Consider the following 21,239-nt stretch of genomic DNA (forward strand, 5'->3'; position numbering starts at 1 on the left):
TAACATATATTGACTTCTGAATTCCCTCAAAGTTAACTCTAGTGTAATGTTTAAATTATAAAAATACCACCAAAATAAACCTAGCTAGTATAAGAATCGTCAATAAAATGTTAATCAACTCACAAAACAGAAACACGTTTTCTTCTCTCAAACAGAAAGATAGAGTTTAGCATACGATCTTACTATAAAATTGGATTGACATCTTGTTTCCTCTATTAGATGCTGACAAAAACAAGTATAATTTATGTTCTCATTAAAATATTTCATAGGTATCAGAACATATACCATTAAAAATTAAATTTAACTATTTCTATTTTTCCCCATCCACCCTATTACAATAAGGGCTCTTATAAAGTACAAATTCATTGATAAAAGCCATGTCCTATGAGTATATCCCACTATTTTAATAGGCAGGTTTTACTGTTGTTCAGTTCACTCCACACTGCCTTCCCATGGATCAAGAAGAATATTAACATGGAATAATTTCGCAGCCTCAGTCTGCTTCTAATTATCTTTCAACTTACAATTATCTTTAGACTAAGACTACTATAATTTACCAACAAACTACTTACACAGCTTCACAATTTCCATACTTCTTTTATTACAATCAAATATTTATCTTATCTTCTTAAATATTATTCAGTTGATTGACATCCATTCTCTCAACCTAGAATCTTAGAAGTTTCCAGCTTAGAGTGATCTCAGACATCATATAGGCTAAATTCACTCTGCCTACAGATGAAGGTATGTAAAAAAGCCTTTAAAAGCCCAAATATTTATCAGTTCTGCAGTTCATAGAAAGTACTAGAAATGCAAACCTTGTATTTAATGGAAGCTAAAAGTGAGGAGCAGTTAAACAGGGAAGAAAATCAGACAACAGTCCTTCTTGGAAGCTTTACTTTGAGGTGAATTTCCAAAATATAGAATATACATTTGAATGCAAGGAACAATACATTTAAAAGTCAAAACTTTTGAATTATTCACACTTGTCTGAATGAAGAGTTGACCAATTGCTGTTAAAGAACAGAGGCCTACTATCAAAGACAATGAAATTGTAATTCAAATCTCTTCTTTAAGTCACTGTCACAAAAAATACTCTAGAGGGCACTAGACACAGCAATATCTGCTTCTATTAAACTCAAGACCACAAGGCCAACTTTTCTTTGACAGTGAAAACCTTTTTCAACGTCTATAGAGAAGATAAATATACAATGCTGTTTTCCTCTTTTTAAAAAGGCACAAATATTTGCACAAATATTTTTAAAAATAAAATATTACCTGTGAGTCTGTCATGTACATTTGACCTTGTTTAAGAAGCATATCTTCTTTTCCTAAATAAATCCAAATACATAACTTAAATATCCATACCAAAGAACGTTAAGCATTAATTTGGTGTTATTCTCTCCTTTGTTATTCAAATAAAAAAGAAGCATGAGTTACAACATAAAATTATCCTTGTTCTAAAATATCCATATTTTTCCTTATTATTTCTATATACATAAGGAAAGTATATATATTCTTTTGAATAGATAATAAGTTGGTTTTTAGAATTATGTAAAATTGTTAGACTAAATAAGTTAAATGATTATTATAAAATATTTATATCACAGGCAAAATAAAAATGGTGTTCTTTACAATTTATAGGATGAATATTGTGATTGTACTTAGCTAACAGATAATTTAATATTCAACAGGAAGCAAAAAATTAGATTTTCTAGAGAAATTGTTTAAAATTGGAGAATAAAAAGTGAAGATTAACTATATATTTGTATACATAAATATAAGTATTTATGGAACCTCTAACTAGTTTTAAAATGCTTACCTACATTGAGACTATATCCAAAGATTTCTCCAAATCAGAAAACTATGCTTACATCTTTTTCCATAAAAAGCAGGCCCCAAATATCACAAGATAAATGTCTAACAATCGACAAGGCAAATTTGGTAATTTATACAACATACAATTTAAAAATCTAGGTCCTAAGGAAAATCTGAGCCTCAGTGATAACCAGATTTTACGTTAGAGGCTACAGGAGTCATTTTAATCTCTTCCTGGTTCCATGTTGGTATATAACATACAAGTAGTTGGGTGAAGTTTTGCAGCCAGAGTATCATATACTGTTAGGCAAAATAAAGAGGCATAAACATTCTTTTTTGCTTGAACTGTGTGAACTGTAATGATAATCTATACTTTTATACTTACTGTTACTGAAATGACTTCCTGATCCTAAGTGATCACTCTGAAATCAGAAGGATACATTAAAACATTTTAGGTGAATACTGCTTCATTTTGTTAAATTCTGTATCTATTTTAGCTCTAAATGATCCAGTCATTAAAATCACATTTTCAACCTTCCTGTTTCTCCTGGGTATTATTCTACTCAAACTCACAGAAAGGCACAGCACAATTAGAGAGATCAGTTGGGAATAAACTACTTCACTAAGCATTTTAAAAGCAGCCAAGTATTTCAAGGAAAAACTTGACTGCTCAAAAGAAAAAAAAAAAAAAAAAAGGCAAGCTCTAAATGAAATGAAACAACCTTGAATGCATACTCTCTGCTGCTTCTTTACCTCAAAAGGAAAGAAATGCCACATTCGCATCAAGAAATCAATTTACTTTGCCACCGTTGGGGAGCAGGAATCCTACATCATCAACAATCCTACATCATCCACTGTGAAACATCAGCCTAACCCCTCTTTCAGAATTTATAGGACACCAATCACCTTTGAAGGTAAAAGGAGACAGAGAGCAGGAAATGAAATAGGCAAAAAGCTACATACAGCTCATAATAAATCCATCAATGCATCACTTAGGAAAAGAGGAAGAATAGAGACACTTCAGACACTCTGAGTAAAGATATATTTGGACTGCTCCTATTCCAAGGAAGCCAAACACAAAGAACCTAACATAAATTAAAATACTATACCTTTAAGAGTTAAAGATATGCTGATATACTTCATGTTTATTTGTCTATAATTAGTACTAACAGCTGTGTGTCAAACTCTGATAGGTGACCATGATAAAAATGGCCCACAGTTCCATAATTAAATTAATGTCCGACTCTAATACTTATTGCCCCAACGGTATGGAAAAATATCTGCAGACGTAGGTAAGCCCTTTGTTCTAAGTAATGTCTAATACTGGAGTCTGTAATAGGTAGTAAATGTATGTATGGGAAAGGGAGGCCAAGCACATAAGGAGTTCAAAAAGCTTAGTTTGGGTTTATTACCTTGCCTTGATGACTCAAATGAAAACAAATGCATGAGTTACAACACAAAATTAGCCTTGCTCTAAAATATCCATGTTTTCCCAAACTTCTCCTATAAAAATAAGGAAAATGCCTAATTTTAGGTATTACACATAACATAGCAATTCTGCTGGCAGTTTATGAAGACTTTTAAGTATGTGAGATGAATACAATAGTGGATATTCCATATTTATAAATTATGATTCCTTAGTTTTTAATGCCTGCTTTCATAAATACTGGGTCACATATAAAGTGGACCTTGTAATTTTATTTTTGAAGGTTAAAAATCATTTCTAGCATAAAAATTCATCTGATTGGGGAAAATGTCCCCATTATATTGAGTGCAAAAACTTACAAAACAGGATGTATAATAAGATTCCACCTGTTGAATTCATGTATATAACACAAGTTATGTACAAAGAAAGATCTAAAAGGATATCAGGTGCTAAGAGTGCTGGGCCTATAGATGTGTTTACTTTCTACTTTTAGTTTAACTATATTTTTTAATTTTTCTAAAATAAATATGTATTGTTTTATAAAAAACAATAAGTATTTTCCTATAATTTATCATAAGCTCATTCAAAGTTATACACTTGTCTGAAGCTACAGAAAAACATCTATTCTTAGGACATGAGCGTTTACTCTTAGGAGAAAAGGAATACAAAAATAGTACCCAATTATAGGTGTCGAACTTTGATGAATACCTGAAAAGCCCACGTACGCGTCTGTGTTTTCTCCAGCTATTCTGAGTGTAAAAATAGTATTGTAGTTAAGAGTGCAAACTGCCTGAGTTCAAGTTCTGGCTCTAACACTTACTATTATTTATAAAACCCCTCATGGGTAAACCACTCTGTGCCTCAGTCTCTTCACTTATGAAGTGGAGATAATATGAAAACATGCCATATCAACATGCCATATCATTGTGTTTATTAAATGCACATAAAGTGCACAAAGCAATTTCTGGCACATGGTTGGGGCCATTAACACGTTAGCTATCACTAGTTTCACTACTAACGTTAAAAAGTCTTCAAATGTGAAAAAGGCCCTATACTAGATTGTCCTTTCGCTTATAAAACTGTTTCTAAATAATTTCAGAATTCAGTCTATACATATAAACACACTTTTTTGGTTTTGTTTTTTTAAATGAATCAAGACGTAATTCACCTGCAAGAAAGTATACAAGTATACAGTGCGATGAATTTCTGCGTATGTATTCTTATGTAATCACAACTAAGACCAACATATGGAACATGTCCAGCACCCCCAGAAGCCTCTTCATGCCCCATCCTGGTCAGTAACCCCCCATCAAAGGGTGGCCTCTATTCTGACCTGTATCAGCAAAGATTAGCTTTGTCTAGTTCTGCACTTCATAAAAAAGGAACCATGCAGTATGTGCTCCTTGTGCCTGATTTCTTTCATGCAACGTTATGTCTGTGAGATTCATCCATGTCTTTACACTTTTTCATGGTTGCACCCATAGTTTTTATTTACAAACAAAAAAACTTACTTTTGTTATATACTTTGGGGTTATATTCCATAATAAAGATAAAGGACTCACGGTGAATCAGCCACTCTCTTCAGTGACCCCCAGTGATGAACAACATTTATAAAATACATCTTATGGCCTTGCAGAACAAATCCACGCAGCTAAAAGTCTGGAGGGTGGTCACACTTGGTGCAGGGAGCAAGCATGAGGAGGCTTCTGGGTACTGGTGATGTGCTGTTTCCTGATCTGGGATGTCTGATTTGTGAAAATTCTTCAACTTATACACTTTGACACGTTCTTTTTAATGCATATTGTATTCTGATTACAAGTTTTTTAAAAAAAACATGGTCTTGGAAAAACTGAGAGCTAATGGAGCCAACAAAGATAAGTATATGATCTGAGCCTTATTAACACACTACTCTGACCAAACAAATCCGTGTACGCACAAGGTCCTTTCTGAGATAATCCTGGAATCACCGCTACTCATTTAAATGCTACTTTTTATTATCACCATCATAATCATTGTAATTTTACAGGTAAAAGTATGACATCTTGAAAAGGTAAAGATGGACAAAGAAGAAGGCTGGAGAAGAGAACTGGAACTGGACCAAATGTCAGTTCAGTCAATTTCAATTATTTCACTTAACCTTTACAACCACTCTGTGGAAAAAGGGACAATCACCCCATTTTTGCCAAAGCAGCAAAAAGCTCAGAGACTTTAATTGGCCGAGGTCACACTATAAAGAAGAAAGTGATAATTCAAATTCAAGCCTGACTTCAAGCCCTTTAGCACTGCCCATTAGGAGTTACAGGAAATAATTTATTTAAGCTTTCTATACCTCAAAATACTTGAATCTATTTTTCAGAGCCTCAATAGTTCTTAGGCTTTCTTCATGTTGCTTTTCTTTAGCTGCCAAAATGGACTTCAGCTTTTCTTTCTGAAATGGAAAGGAATAAATACAGAGCAAAATCACCCTGTGCTTAAAATCGTGTTAAAAATGTGTTTTAGAAAATGTGAATTAGAATTACTTTGAGGACTATAGTTAATGAATTCTCTAACCTGGTCGATTTTTAACTATTAGTAGAGTTCAAAATGTGTAGAAATATACTACTAATATATAATGTACACAAACAATATTATGAAAAACTCAAATTTCTGTGGTTTGTTTTAAATCTTATTATTTTAAGACATTTTCTTTATAATGCTTAGAACTTTATATATTTTCATGAGAAGTTTCATAGAAAATGAGACATTCCAAGGCAGTAAGAACAAAATGCCTACAACCCATGCCACTATACTCAAAACATAATTTTACAGTCACACTCAGTTTTGCTTTTTCCTTTTTTTTTTTTTGGCACACAGGCTTAGTTGCTCCACAGCATGTGGGATCTTCCTGGAGCTGGGATCAAACCCGTGACCTCTGCATTGGCAGGCGGATTCTTAACCACTGCACCACCTAGGAAGCCCTGCTTTTTCCTTTGACCAATAGCTGAAGACAGAATTCTGTCTCCATCTCAATTCGGGTCTCAAACCTCTACTGCAGTATTATCTTCAATTTACATAACATTTTACAGCTTTAAAGTAAAATTTATCATCCTACCTCACTTTCCAGATCATCAGCAACCATTACTTCCTAAATTTAAAAAGAAGAAGAAATGTATTTTCACTCTTGTAAGTTTATTTTAAAGAGCATGAGCTTGGCAAATATCTTTTAAAAAGACTGGCACGTGTCGTTAAGAGTGGGGACAAGGATGTGAAAAGAAAGGGGCTGTGTGCTACCACTTCCGTGCTCTGCGTCGTCATTCGTTCCTCATTAATCGGGTTCAGAAGCACTTCTGACTCCTCTGAGAACCCATCAGTTACTTACAACTCTCCCTTGCCCTTCCTCCTCACTCTGTCTACTCCTTCCTCTCCAATCCCACAACTCCAGGTACAGTTCAGTCCTTTGTTATCACCGCAGACCAGCAGCGTTCTCTGTTCTCAGATTTGGCACTAAGTTTCCTGGAAGGGTCCTAATGAGATACAACTTTCCACGAGGGCAGTGACCCGATGCTGGCCCTGTGACCTGCTGTCATGGGCTGTCATTAACAGTTTGTTGCCGATGACGACGACTCCTAGGGAAACAGTTTTGGATTTTCTGAGTATTATGCAGACTGTTTACCTCGTTCAGCTGTAGCTGTAAACCATTGACTTTATCCAATAATATTCTCTGTTCCTGCTGAATTTTTCTCAGCCTCTCTCTCAGATCTTCATTTTCAATCTCCAGGTCCTTAACAGTAAAGATAACAGGTGCTGGATCAACTTTAAAGGAGCAATTCTTACGGAAGAAATTTCTAAAAGCAGCTCACTATCATAAGCAGATATATACATATATAAAACAGCTTTAGGTATAAAGATACAATAATTTCAATGACATCCAAATAATTTAAAATCTATACATGAGAAATAATGTAGAAAATTATAGTCCTATGATAACTAATAAGTACAACTATATACAAAGACAGCAAACCATCATGATTCTAATAAACAAGAAATAAAAGCATCATCTGGAAATAGAAAATAGCAGAAGACTAGGTCATTTTAACTTTTGCCAAATACCTCTCAAATTTATGAGTTTAACAAAGCATAAGAATATTCTTATCAACATTTCAGTGCTCTGATAAAACACTTAAGGCTCCAATTGAAGGCTATTAGTTCACCTTCTTAACACTACATAGTAAACTATGAAAACCCAGATAAGATGCTTTTGTTTTATCACGTGGAAATGGCTATACAATTTATATTTTAATGGTATTTCAGTCATAAAACAAACCATTTAATTATGGTCACAATCCAAATAATAATTACTTTTGAACACTTTGATGAACATAAAGGGTAAAAAGTGCTGGGTGGTTAACAAAATTATTTTCCTTAAAATAGAAAACAATTTAAGAAAGAGTTCAGATTTTGTCTTATTTATATTGATAACCATCATTTTCATCATTATAATTAATTTTCTAAAATGAATACAAATTTATGATTTATGGCCCAAAACATACATTTTAAATCAACAAAAAGTTATATAAAGTTATTAAAATTTACTTCCTAATATATATTAAAACAATGCTTCCTGTAAGATAATACAAACATTCATATCAAAGGCCAATTCTTTTAGAAGGAACTGGGCACGAAAATAGAATCACAAAGCATAACAAGCTGCCCTTCCTTCCCCTGCTCATTTCCCCCACACTTTTGCTTCCTTTCTTTTCCCCAACCCCCTACCAACAACACTGGAATTCTCTGCAAAGTACCAATTTTTTTTCTTTTTACCTGAATGTTTTGATGCTCCCGCTGACTTGACTTCATATTTACTTCATCTAGCATCTGCGTCAAATTTCGCTTTGGTAAAACATAAGAAAACACAGGAATTAGCAATAATGAGAATATAAAAAACTACGTTTTCCTCAATAGGCAATACACACCGAATTAGTGATTTTCAGCTTATCCAAGTTTAAATTTTGCTGTACAAAACACAAGGTGGCAGCGTTTCCACTTAAAACTCCAGATGGAAAGAATATAGGTTTTAAATAAATCAAGTATAATCTATTTTTTAAATACTAAAAAATAACAGAATTTAAAACCCCTATTGTTAAGGATTTATTTTAACCACAGTCACCCAATTTTAAAAAGAAGAATTTGTACTAAAGGCAAAACTCACGTTGTACTATAAAGCATCAGCTACCATTCCCAAAAGAAGAATTTGGTGTTTAAAAAGGGGGGGAGTTACATTAATGTTGAGAGAAAATATGGAAATTATTTCTTTCAGTACTGATGAAATAAAATATCAAAGGTGTGATAAGAGACAGACAATCCACTGACTAAAGCTACATGCAAGATTTCTAAATAACTTGGTTGGGTACATGATCTGTTTCTGTACACTTACTGCTTTGAAACTTTATTTCAGCTTAGAGATTTGCTTTAATAAAAACAATACAATCATTAAGCGAGAGATAAAATAATCTTTTGCCCAAACTGATCTTTAAATCTACACAATAATTTGGAAAGCTATTTCTTTCTTCCTTTTCTAGAGCTAAAAACAAACAAAAAGTGAGTGCTTTAATTTTCCAAGATAATTTTTTAATCGTTCGCATTATTTGTTGAGTTTTGTTTAAGCAAGTGTTTAAACTATCGTTCCAATGAGCCTGGATTTAGAATTAGAGGGACAAGTTCCCATTAAGACGATACTCTGTATCCATGATTTGGCCCAAACTACATTTCTAGCCTCTTTCCTTCTACCAAAGGCCGTTCTTCACGTGGAATCTGACCAGTCTCACCGCACCACTTTCAACCCCGGCCTTCCCTTCTGGCCTCTGGTTCCTGTCACTCTGCCCCTCTACTGCCCCATGGACATATTAAACATGCTCCTGCATCAGGTGCTTGGGACTTGCCCTTCCCTCTGCCCTTGAGGCTTCGCCCACAGAGGCCCTGGCTCCCTCCTCACTTCCTTCAGACCTCTGCTCCAATGTCTGTCGCTTCCTGACCACACCATCTAAAATAGCTTCTCGCCCTCTCCCTTTTCATTCCCTCACCCTGTTATGCTTGTCTTCAAAGCATAACACCAAGACACTAAACACCCATCTGCGTACTGTTCATCTCTCTCACCAGGCTGGGAGCCCCACGAGGGCAGGGACTTTGAACACTGATATCCCCAACACTTAGAACAGTAATGGGCACACAGTGAGTAACTGAATACATCTTATTTTTTAAACTATACTGTGGGCGTCTTGATAACAAGGATTATATGTCCCATAGTACACAAACAAATCCTCTTTACAGCAAATATTTTTAAATGTAATTAATAAATAACTGAATGAGTTTTACTGTTCTTAGCAGAATACTAACTCCATGAATTCATTTAGAGAATTCCTATTCATTTAGATACCATTCTCATATTAATAGTCAATAATTCTTTCTTTTAAATATCTGTATTTTTCAGAAATAATTTTTCTCTTAATATGTGTGAGATGGCTGGTATAGATATAAGAGGGTACATTTTATTTCCCTTTACCCCTACTTAGGTTATCTGAGGAATGGGAGAAAAGGCTGAAACAGCTACTCCAGATGGGAAAGAAAAGTGACAGCAGACATGACCCATGCATGGATGTATTACTTAATTCTGATGGACTGAAAGGGAAGCATAAGTTCATACAACTTTCAGATTCAGGTGTGAGCTACAGAAACGGTGCAGGATGATGACAGGATGGCTCAGAAGGTACCTGATCACTTCTCTTCAGGGTTTGTAAGTGCTCAGGTCCCTCTCACCAGAGAAAAGCTGAAAGCCTGGAAGGGAACAGTCTGCAGAAGAGAAGAGCTGCCTACACTAGCTTTGGGGAGGATGGTAAGAGTGTGTAAAGCAACCCCAGTCACTTTAATTCAAAGAGATCAGGGGAAGCGATTAGACATCTACTGAGACTGAGACAAAAAACCAGGGTTAAATAGTGATTTGATAATAAATTTAGTGCAAGGTAGGAATTATTTCATGTACTGTGTTTTTTTAAAGTCAGGTCTTCATTAAATTAAATACACACAGCAAAAAAAAAAAAAAAAAGAAAAGAAAAAGAAATCAAAATGTTAACAGTAGCATTGAAATCACATATATAATCAGTTTTGAATTCTGTTTTCTTCATTTCTTATTGCTTGGAAGAATGTTCCCACATTAGGAGACACTGAACTCTGTTACTGTATGGTCTGCCAGGCTAACATTCATCATCAAAGAAACTCAACAAGGTGCAATATTCCATACTTGAAAGGGCTAGATATTCAAGACCAGCAATCAGGAGGCTACTTATTTCCCATTGGATACATTCAACATAATTAAGACCCACTGTCTCAAGCTGAGTGACAGTATCTGGATAAAGCCTCAGGATCTCATGACCTAGGTTCTACATGGGCATGATTAACTGGGAAGAGAGAACAGCATACACTCAAACTCAAAACAGTTACATATAACCATTAACCACATTTATAAGCACTTTACTTAAACTGCACAATATATATAATTTTTTAACCTGTTGTAAAGTTGGTCCTTTCTTCCAGAGTTCTCTCCCTGAAGATTTAAAGAGAGGGAAAGAGAGGAAAAAGAGGAACAGTGAAATAGCAGGTTAACTTCAGTAGATTTGCATTCCCCAATTATACAATTAAGTCAATATTAAAGAAATAAAATTTTAAGTTTCTTTTAAAGTTTACTACCTTACAGTCAAAAGGATAATGAAATATCACTTTTGCCCGTGTAATTTTTTTTTGCTATGACACCATCCATGTAGATAATATTCAATGTTAGGGAGAGGGGGCAGATGAAAAATGCAAAATTTAAAACATCCTAAATTAGAAGGCAACTTATCAATATATATCAAAAGCTTAAAGAAATGTGCATAACCTGAAACCTTCTGATTCAATCTCCAGGAAGTGATCCTAAGGGTGTAATAAAAATATGCTAAAATATTTATATTTAGAAGGACCCACCGTCACTAAGTGGTTATTTACATTAGTAAAAACTAAAAACAACTTAAATGACACCTAAAGAAAACTGTTTGATTAAACTTAGATGGAATTTTATGCATCAGTAAAAATCAAACTTAGAAAAAATACTTATTTATGAGGGAAAATTCAAACTATATTGCACAAAAAGTAATCTATAGCTCACTACAAGTGATCTCGATTCTATGCATAGAGAAAAGACTGGAAGGATATTCCTCAAAATGTTAATAGGGGCTCCTCAGGGGTAGAATGAATGGCTAATTCTACTTGCTGCGCTTTTCTGTACTTTCCAATTTCTCTTTAATAAGCATAGAAAAATGCTTGGCACAAGTATTCAATAAATATTTTATATACATGTTTATACAATGATTCTTTCTTTAAAATTTTTTAAGTGTAAGAGCTTAAGCACTTCACCCCTCCTCATCAAAAAATATATATTTGTAAAACACTTTACTTGGCTCTTTCTTTTCAGTTCTTAAATTACTCCACAGTGGAGCAGGGTTGACTGGATAAACTGGACAATAAATGTAACACACACTGCCTCAAGACAAGTGACTATAATGCAAACCCGCACACTGGGGCATAGAGTGAGATGAACCAATACTGCTTACTGTAAGGAGCGTGCTGCCCCTTACAAACTGTAGCTCCACCATCTAAATCTTTAAAAGCTACTCTTTATTAACTAGCACTTTTCTAGTGATAGAAAACTGCTGGTACCTTTGTTGGTATTTTCCGATGCAGTCTTTAGTAAGGTGAGAATATCCAGATTGTCACCAATTCTTGCATAGTAAGAACTATCATGGCCAAGTGCATCTAGCAGGGTTACGTCTGCACCATTTTTGATTAAGACTTCTACTGCATCTTTGCAACCATACTCGCAACCTAGCATGAGAGCAGTCCTGGAAGGGAAGACAGAAGAATAAAAGACCTAGAGAAGGATCCAAAAAAATATTTCAGAAATCTCTTTCAGAGGCCCCCTTCTTAAAGAACACATATTATTTTAAAAGGCCATATTGTTAAAGACACAGATTTGACTTCACATTTTTATCTTATATTTTAACTTCCTTGAATTCAAAAAAACATTTGCTTTGTGTCTTAGTTTGCAGAGCTAACATTTTACATCAACTTACACACATTTGTTACTTCTACTACCAAATTAACCTCTTTTATTCCAGCCCTTCTATGTCCTACAAGTCAACTGCCACAAAGATCTTCCACAACTGATGCTGTCACCTTACCTGTGCAAAACCTACAACAATAAACCCAAGATTTTAAATCACTTTGCAAACTGAACCACATCATGCAAACCTCCCCAATGAATCCCTTCTATTCCAAAATAAGAATCAGATTCCTGTTCCTGATTTCTCTCTTTAGAAGAGCCTTTCTTCTCCTACACACCTCTTTCACATTTTCACACTTAATTGTGAAACTTGCCTTCTCAAATAAACCTTCTTTGATTAACCCCATCATCATGGGCCATTGGTTTATTCTGCCGTGATGGAATCATTAGCACTTAAACATTTAACAGTATAATCGGTAAATCATAATAATGCAACAATTAAGTCATCATGGAAATTTAGAAGGACCCTAGAAATTCTCTATTTTTACTGCTGAGGAAACCAGCACTTAATGAGATGAAGTGACTTATCCTATATATGACTCTGTCTTCAATTGGGAAAATTGGATTTCATAAGGAAACTGATTTTTGCCTTTATTCAACATCTGTTCTATTTCTCTTTTATACTCCCCAGTAGTTACTGGAACGCAGTTTTATATACAACAGGCATTAACAAATTTTTTGTTATAAGGGAAAAAATGTTATAGATAAGACAGGAAGAAAGAAAAAAAACTTGAATACAGAGTATCAGAAACTGAGATTTTAATTTATCTTTAAAACCATCTGCTATGTAGTCTAAATACAATAGACACTGCCCTAGCTCACTGGCTTTTTTGTGAAGTTCCAATGAAATAACAGAGACAAACATACTTGGAAAAACACAAGATCTATTAAAGAAATAAAGCATTATATATGTGGATCAGCCAGATCACCCCTCTCTGATCCTAAAACTTATTTTTAAGTCAAATTTTCTTAATTATGCTTGGAGCCAGATTACAGTATCACAAAAACAAAGTAATATAAAAAAGCCACTTTCTTAAAAATCATATTAATGATTTAATTGCTTAAGAATTTCCTCCTTTGAGATGCCTGAACCATAAAAACAATCAGAGCTATAAAATCTGACAACCAAAAACTATTTTATTATACTTATCTACTTCCAGTGAACTACAAACAATAGAATACGTGTTTAGAAGAATAAAATTAACTGAAAAGAAACCAACAATTTTACTAGTAATCATCTATAAAATCTCGGAAACTTGTCATACATTATTGTAATGCTTCAACTGGTGGAAGGGATGTATTTCAGATACTTTATTATCAGAAACTCTGTGACTAGAAACATCAGAATTATAATATATCAAGCAGCATGATACACTAGACCCAGAAAAGAGGACAGGGAGAATTACAGATAGAAATTGTTAGTGCACACCAACTAAAATAACATCAAATACAGATGGAGAAATAAATTAATGGAATCTGTTTAGGGTACAGAAATGAACTCAGTTTCAGAGGAGGAGGTGGCATTGTGCCTGGCAGAAAGGAGAGAAAACACCTTGAGAAAATCTACACTGAAACACGTTAAAGGACACCCAAGAGCTCCTTTACTCTCAAAAAAGATTCACTAATGAAGAAGTAGAGACTGTAAATGAAATTTTTTGTTCTCTTCCTTATTTGAGCTCATTTCATTAAAGATTATTTTAAAAGCTCAGAATAACTAGCACATAATTCCTCTTTCTTCAGTTCTTTGACCTGAACACAGGCCATAGTCACTGCTTGTATTTCGAGTTTACCCTGTTATCATCCCCTACTTCCTTCTCCCTTCTTCTTAAGCCAACTCTGAAGGAAAATAAGAAGTGGGTGCTAGTTCCAAGGAAGAGAGAACCATGGGGGATGGAAAGGCCAAGTCACAGCAGCAGAGCTTCAGGATCACTGTGCATCCAGCTGGTGTCTGGGGAGACGTGATAAAAGAATTACCTGTTTTGTTTGTCTCTGGAATTAATATCTGCCCCTCTATCTATCAGCAGTTGACATATTGTTGGCCTACACATCTGAGTAGCCAGAACAAGCGGCGTCCGCCCATCCTAAGCAACAAGAAAAATAAGGCAGCATTAAGACAACAAATCTCCCAAAACATGAAAGTTAGAATTCTCATTCAACATGAGTTGAAATGAGAATAAACATAAACTGACTTACTACATCTTTGGCATTCACAGAGGCCCCGTGGTCGCAGAGCAGCTGTATGCTAGAAGGACAGTCTGCCATAGCTTTGAGGAACAAAGGAAAATGATAAATGGTGAACATCTGTTGGTAACACGTGGTGTTTTGCTAGATCCATATAAGGCCTAAATTCTTCAATCCCTAAAGTACCAAGCTTCACATCCTTCACTCTCAGTTTAGTACTATCAGCATCGATTTTTCTATCTGAAAATGGATTAGACAAGATCATTTTGTAAATTTTGTAAAATTTATTAGGACCAAGGAATACTGTCATTCTTGTAGAGGACAAGAATATACTGCTGTTCTAAATGATAATGAAAATCAAACTTAAATTTTCTATTTATAGTATATTTTAAAATATGGCTATAACTAACTGAATCCTTGAAGTGTTAGCTCTGTTTTTTTTTTAAGAATCATATTCTTTTCTCTTTATAGAAAACCCACAGCAAATAAAGTATGATTCATACAATTCATATTTCCTTTTCAAAGCAGAAACTGCAATTTCTGCCCTTGATGCAAAAAGCAGGGTCATTTTGCTAAAAATTATATTATAAAATCACATGATGCCTCTTCTCTGATCAACACTAGAGTTCATATTTGTATCAGGGAAAAAATGGTCAAATTCATAAAATAAGATTGTGTTTATACTTCCCATGAGTTTTTATAAAAGTTTTATGAGTTGATACTAGGTTATTTGCACAAAAAGCACTAAGTCAGTGTTCTTTTTTTTCTTTTTGGTGATATTCAATAAAGTAAAACCAAACATACATTAAAAAATCAAGTAAATTTTTCATTTCTGATGTCTTTAATCCAGCAAATCCTTTAAATAAAATATATAATAAATCTTTAAAAGAAGATAAACTGAAATTGAAAACATTAATTCAGGAATTATAAAATTAACAACCATTCAGGTCCAATTAAAAATAAGAATGAACAGGGCTTCCTAGGTGGCACAGTGGTTAAGAATCCGCCTGCCAATGCAGGGGACACGGGTTCGATCCCTGCTCCGGGAAGATCCCACATGCCGCGGAGCAACTAAGCCCGTGCGCCACAACTTAAAAAAAAAGGGGGGGGGGGATAAGAATGAACAAATGTAAAGCATAAAAAATTCCAGAGTTATACTATATTGAATAAATCAAGTCAGTACTAAAGGTGCGATGATGGAGAATGCCAGCTGTGCATCCTTGTTCCATGGAAATAAAAACTGTGCTGGGCACAGGGTGGCTCACCTAGACCACAGTTTCCAGTCTCCTTTGCATGCAGGCATGACCACATGAGTTAGATCATGCCAGTGGAGTCTGACAGGAGGGATGTGCGCTACCTTCTAAGACTAGGGCTTTCAAAAGTGGTTGTATATTCCTCCATAACCTTTCTCTTTCCTGTTAGCAGGATAACAGGTACCTATTATCAGCTTCAGCCTTAAAGATGAGGACAACACGCCAGGCAATAGTAGAACTGCAAAATGGAAGAAATCTGGGTCCCTGAATGACCACATGGAGCACAGGTACAAGCCAATCTGATCATTAGGGCTGTGACATGAAAGAAATAAATTCTGTTTGTTTTTTTTTAAGCCAATTTTATTTTACTTTGTCACAGCACTGTAGTCTTATCCCTAACCAAGACAAAAACTGCTATCAGGAGTCAGGTGCTGTTGTAACAAATACCTAAATTATACGGCACTGGTTTACTAGTTGGGTACTAGGTGGTCAGTAAACATATTTCAGGCTAGAAACCTTGTGATTTTTCTCATGCTGTGGCAAAACATTGGATAGATCTACCATCTGTGCTAATTTACAAGGTATACTGTGTCACTATGGAGCCCTTCTAGGTGAAGCAATAGAAAAGAGCCAAAATTTTAGGGCATATTGATGGCTGCTTACTGCTTTTAGTAAGGTATTATAAGAAAGAGATGAAGTCAAGCAAGAATTAGTTATGAACACAGATGGAAGGAAACAGAGTTCCTAGATATTTGGGACCTCACGGGTATAGAGAAGCCAATTGTTTCTCTATACCAAAAAGCAAGATATAAAACTATTGTTGGTCACAACTTTTCTCAAAGACAGCCCAATAAGCAAAAAAGAAAAGAAAAAAAAAAAAACCAGATCCAGGCCTAGGATAAAGTTCAGATTGAAGACACTCTATTCCCACCCAACACTATTATTTCAGATGACTTTGAGGTGGCAGTATTAAAATGAGGTAGAGAACAAATGAACTTATTGATAAGACAGAAGTAGAGTCACAGATGTAGAAAACAAACTTAGGGTTACCAGGGATAAGAGGGGGAGGGATAAACTGGGAGATTGGGATTGACATATACACACCACTATATATAAAATAGATAACTAATAAGAGCCTACTGTATAGCACAGGGAACTCTACCCAATACTCTGTAATGGCCTGTATGGGAAAAGAATTTAAAAAAAGAGTGGATATGTGTATATAAGTGATTCACTTTGCTGTACACCTGAAACTAACACAACATTGTAAATCAACTATACTCCAATTAAAAAATGTTTTTAAAAGTTTGTAAATTAACCTAATGTTCTACACTGTATTGAACATTTTACAAATAAATTTTCTAAGTTGTGGTTAAAAAAATAAAATAAAATGAGGTAGAGAATCATGACTCTAGAAATAAAGACAAGAAATAAAAGAAAGTTAAGAACTTTATGTCCAGAAAATAAATGGTTCCTGGCATATGGAAGTGGCTGGCAACAAATAGCCCAGAAATCTACCACGGTTTTGATGGAATGAACTACCCAAAATCCAAAAGCCCAGTCAGCTAAAACTAATAACTCTTCCTGTGTTGAAGCTGCCTATATAGACAGCATATTTTCCAACATCCAATTTATCTGTGATCTTGGAGGATAATGGACAAGTAAGAACCTCCCAGAAGGCAGAGCTAGGGCCCACAGAGGACAGTGATAAGGGATTTCTCCCAGGAAACAAAACAGGGGGGCACCTGGAGGAGCTAAGACCTCAGCTGAAAGCCTTTGCAAGTCTTGCTCTGCAGCATCTGATACCTGCTATTCACTGCTGATTGCTGTGTATTTCCCAGTTCTCCCTTTTCTGAAAGGCAGTTGTTATTTTACTTATCCTGTTCTTGTTGCATCACTATATATTGTGAGGAACAGATCGCTTTGAGTTTACAAATTGTTGGACCATGAGGGCTACTTCAGAGCCAAAAACAGACAAGTACACATCACCCAGAAATCCCAGACTTTGAGGTGGCTTCAGTAACTGAATTGTTATGTATCCTCTCCCTTGGGGAGGGAGTAAGTTCTATGTGTGGGAAGTAGTGGCTGCAGGAATATCTGGAGGGCCAGAGGGCTGGACTGTGGCAATTGTTACCAAAATTTGTTCTCCCCTTCTTCTACAGTGTAGCAGCTCGGCCATGACTAGTTATCCTGAGATTACATTTCTGGGCCCTCTTTGCAGATAAATATAACTAACCGACTTTGCTCTTGTTGATGGGTTATGAGTAGAGGACTACTGACCACTTCCAAATCTGGGCCTTAGACTGTAGGCAGGTGCTCCTCCTATTCTCCTTCCCTTTCCTGCTAGCGGGAACAGGGATATGACTACACCCCTGCTGCAGTGACCCAGCTGAGGAAGACACCGGAGGAAAGTGGAGCAACCACATAGAAAGAATTCAGTTCACAAATGACCTCAAGCCACCTGACATCCTATACCACTCAACATTGTTTTTATAAGCAACTGACACTGGAGTTTCTATTACATCGACTCGGTCTTCATTCTAACTTCATCTGTAAACCTACTGAACAAATATTAAGATTTCAATCTAAGTCGTACCAGTTTTTAAAATGGGGATAATATAATCTATAATATACAAAAATTACACACATTTACTGTATATATTTTGATGAGTTTGGACAAATGCATACACTGTAATACCATCACCACAATCAAAGTACTAAACATATGGATCACCTCCACAAATTTCCTTGTGTCCTTTTGTGTGTGTGTGTGTGTGTGTGTGTGTGTGTGTGTGTGGTTTTTGGCGTTTGTCCTTTGGGGTTTTTTTGGTGAGAATATTTACCAAAGTATTCTATCCTCTGATATATTTTAAAGTACCTAATACCATAATCTTAATTATGTGCAACACATTATTACATTATAATAATTATATACAATTTTTATAAAATAATTATACCTCAATAAGCATTAAAAAAGTAAAAACAACTAGGGAAAGTTGAACATTGAGTAGATGATACTGAAAACATTTTCAAATGCATTACGTGTGATAATGGCATAACTCTTAGGTTACGAAATAGAAACATTATCTTTCAGAGATAAAAACTGAATTGTTTATAGATAAAATTATAGGACATCTTGGATTTGATTTAAAATATGTTAGAGTAGAATAATGAGTGGTGGTGTAAAGCAATCAAGATTGGCCATATGATGACAACTGTCTAAGCTGGATGAAGGATATGAGGTATTTTAATGTGATAGTCTAACTTTATGTTTGAAATTTTCCATAATAAAAAATTCTTAATAATTTTAAAAACATGATTATTAACAAGGTTGCATGGATTAAAAAACAACTATGAAAAGGTGGTAGGAGAACAGAAATATCACATGACACATATTCATACTTCATTAGGCAGCAAAATCATCTTAAAATTTCCATCAAGCACAATAAATTAGTGCTACAGAAGCGAACTGTATTTTTCTATGATTTTGAATTTAATATGTAAATTTGTTTTGATGATTCCATAACAACAGAAGCTTGATAAGTATATCACATATGAATCTAGGTTTATTTTTTTATTTTTAAGTATTTATTTTTATTTAAGTAGCAACACAAAATTATCATCAAAATATAAAATAAAACTATAGAAACTCACAGGGTTCATGTGAGGCTCAAATGATAAATGCACACAAAAATGCTTTGCAAATAATAGCACTCTATACCATAATTTTTAAAAATGCATGTGTGAGAGATTAAACTATCATAACAGTACATAAAATATTTTTAAAAAGGAAGAAAATCAAGGTATAAAAGTTTGAAGGAAATTTGAAGTATAATACATTTTTAACAGAGACTACTCTAATCCTCTAATCTACCACAGATATTTCATATACATGAAAGGAAACAGTAGGTTTCTTTTTTTCTTTCCTTTGAACTCCTAGTTAACTATGAATTTCAGTCTTAGGAGTTCGGCCAGGGGTCAGACTATCTTACAATCCAAAAATCCTTAAATGTTTAACTTTTTTCTAATCATTTTCTTTAAGACACCTAAAGAATAATGCAAATAAATTTTGATATACAGCATGATTAAGAAAATCCTTGAAATTACTAATACAAATCTCTTTTAAAATAGAGGAAATTATAATGATATGAAATTCAGCACTGACACCTCTAAATCAAAACAAGCACCATCACCATTAATTAAGAAGTTACTAGGTGCCAGGCACTATTCATGATTCAGTTATAACCACTGCTGCAGTAGTATTATTAACTTCATTTTGCAGATGAGGAAAATGAGGTTCAGACATGTTAATGAGGTAAACACAGTTTTAAGAAAGAGAAAAGTCTTCCTCCTTCCCATTTCTCCTACCAGTTCCCAAGCACACACATGGTATCTACAGCTCCTTGAGAACAGGATTATGGTTTATTCATCTTTAGACTTTCAGTACCTAGCAACTTGGCCTGTAAATGTTGGCTGAATGAGTCTTTTTAAGCTGTACAATCCAATAAATTTCAAATTTGAGAAATAAAAAACTCATAACATTCTGTTTCTCTATGAATTATACAAATATATGGATGTTAAAACTTTGAAATTAATTTAAATGCACAGCCATTTTAACAAAGATTTGTTTATGTCTGAATGAAACCTTTGCTTACCTGCATCGTGAAGCGCAGTTCTCCCCTGCAGGTCTACATGTTCAGTGGGACAATCGTACTGTTAAAACACAGAAATTTACTAATCTAAAAAAGTCTCATTTTCAAATTAAATATCAAGACTCAAATGAACAGCTGTTATTTAATCTTAAAAGTACTGCATTTATCAAAAGCTCTAAAGAGTACCAGACAAGCCATAAATATTTTGACATGCGACAAATATAATATTAGACTGTAAATCTAACAGTATTCCGGCAAACAGGAAAACATATGGTACATTACAATAGCATGAAACTGTTATTGTTTGGGGGTTTTTTTTCAGCAAGAGTTAAAACTTGAACAATTGAATCAGAAAAAACAAATGAGTTCTGCTGTGAAACTTAGTGGCAAACATGTTTAAGGAAATGTGTGACCAGACCCTTCGATTTAGCCTACTAGTTCATAGAATTTTTTGGCTGCCCGATTACAAGCTTAGCTAATGATGTTATTATGCAGTCTGAGTTATTGATGTTTACATAGAAATATATAGTTTCTATGCTGTATCACTTTATCTCAAGTCATATACCAGACAACAGAAAATTCCAATCTCCAGCTAATGTCAACAGGAAGGTCAAGTCTTTGTTGTTTATTTTTAATACACTAAGTTATGCAATTCACTTCCCTCAGAGTTTTTGCTCTTTATTGTTCACATTCTTTCACAAATGATGGAAAAAATATTATATAAGCTAATAGTCAAAGCTAGCCTACTATTTTCTTTGATCTCAAGTTCCAAAAACACATTG

General features: G+C 34.5%; 1 protein-coding gene across 3 annotated transcripts in view; it reads right to left on the bottom strand.

The window, feature by feature from the left end:
* UACA (uveal autoantigen with coiled-coil domains and ankyrin repeats) overlaps positions 1 to 21,239 on the bottom strand; it is an 82,141-nt gene that overhangs the window by 11,754 nt on the left and 49,148 nt on the right. For 2 of the 3 annotated variants that reach the window (XM_057723146.1, XM_057723147.1), the window contains exons 5-15: positions 20,461 to 20,518; positions 14,565 to 14,635; positions 14,346 to 14,452; positions 11,969 to 12,150; positions 10,783 to 10,820; positions 8,045 to 8,113; positions 6,897 to 7,004; positions 6,336 to 6,368; positions 5,574 to 5,672; positions 2,204 to 2,240; positions 1,279 to 1,331 (exon numbers count right to left, since the gene is read on the bottom strand). In XM_057723146.1, coding sequence (XP_057579129.1) covers positions 1,279 to 1,331; positions 2,204 to 2,240; positions 5,574 to 5,672; positions 6,336 to 6,368; positions 6,897 to 7,004; positions 8,045 to 8,113; positions 10,783 to 10,820; positions 11,969 to 12,150; positions 14,346 to 14,452; positions 14,565 to 14,635; positions 20,461 to 20,518 — 855 coding nt within the window. The remainder of the gene's footprint in view (positions 1 to 1,278; positions 1,332 to 2,203; positions 2,241 to 5,573; positions 5,673 to 6,335; positions 6,369 to 6,896; positions 7,005 to 8,044; positions 8,114 to 10,782; positions 10,821 to 11,968; positions 12,151 to 14,345; positions 14,453 to 14,564; positions 14,636 to 20,460; positions 20,519 to 21,239) is intronic. The other variant, XM_057723148.1, reaches the window with a different exon arrangement.

The sequence above is a fragment of the Hippopotamus amphibius genome, chromosome 2 (genome assembly GCF_030028045.1).
Source record: "Hippopotamus amphibius kiboko isolate mHipAmp2 chromosome 2, mHipAmp2.hap2, whole genome shotgun sequence".
NCBI lineage: Eukaryota > Metazoa > Chordata > Mammalia > Artiodactyla > Hippopotamidae > Hippopotamus > Hippopotamus amphibius.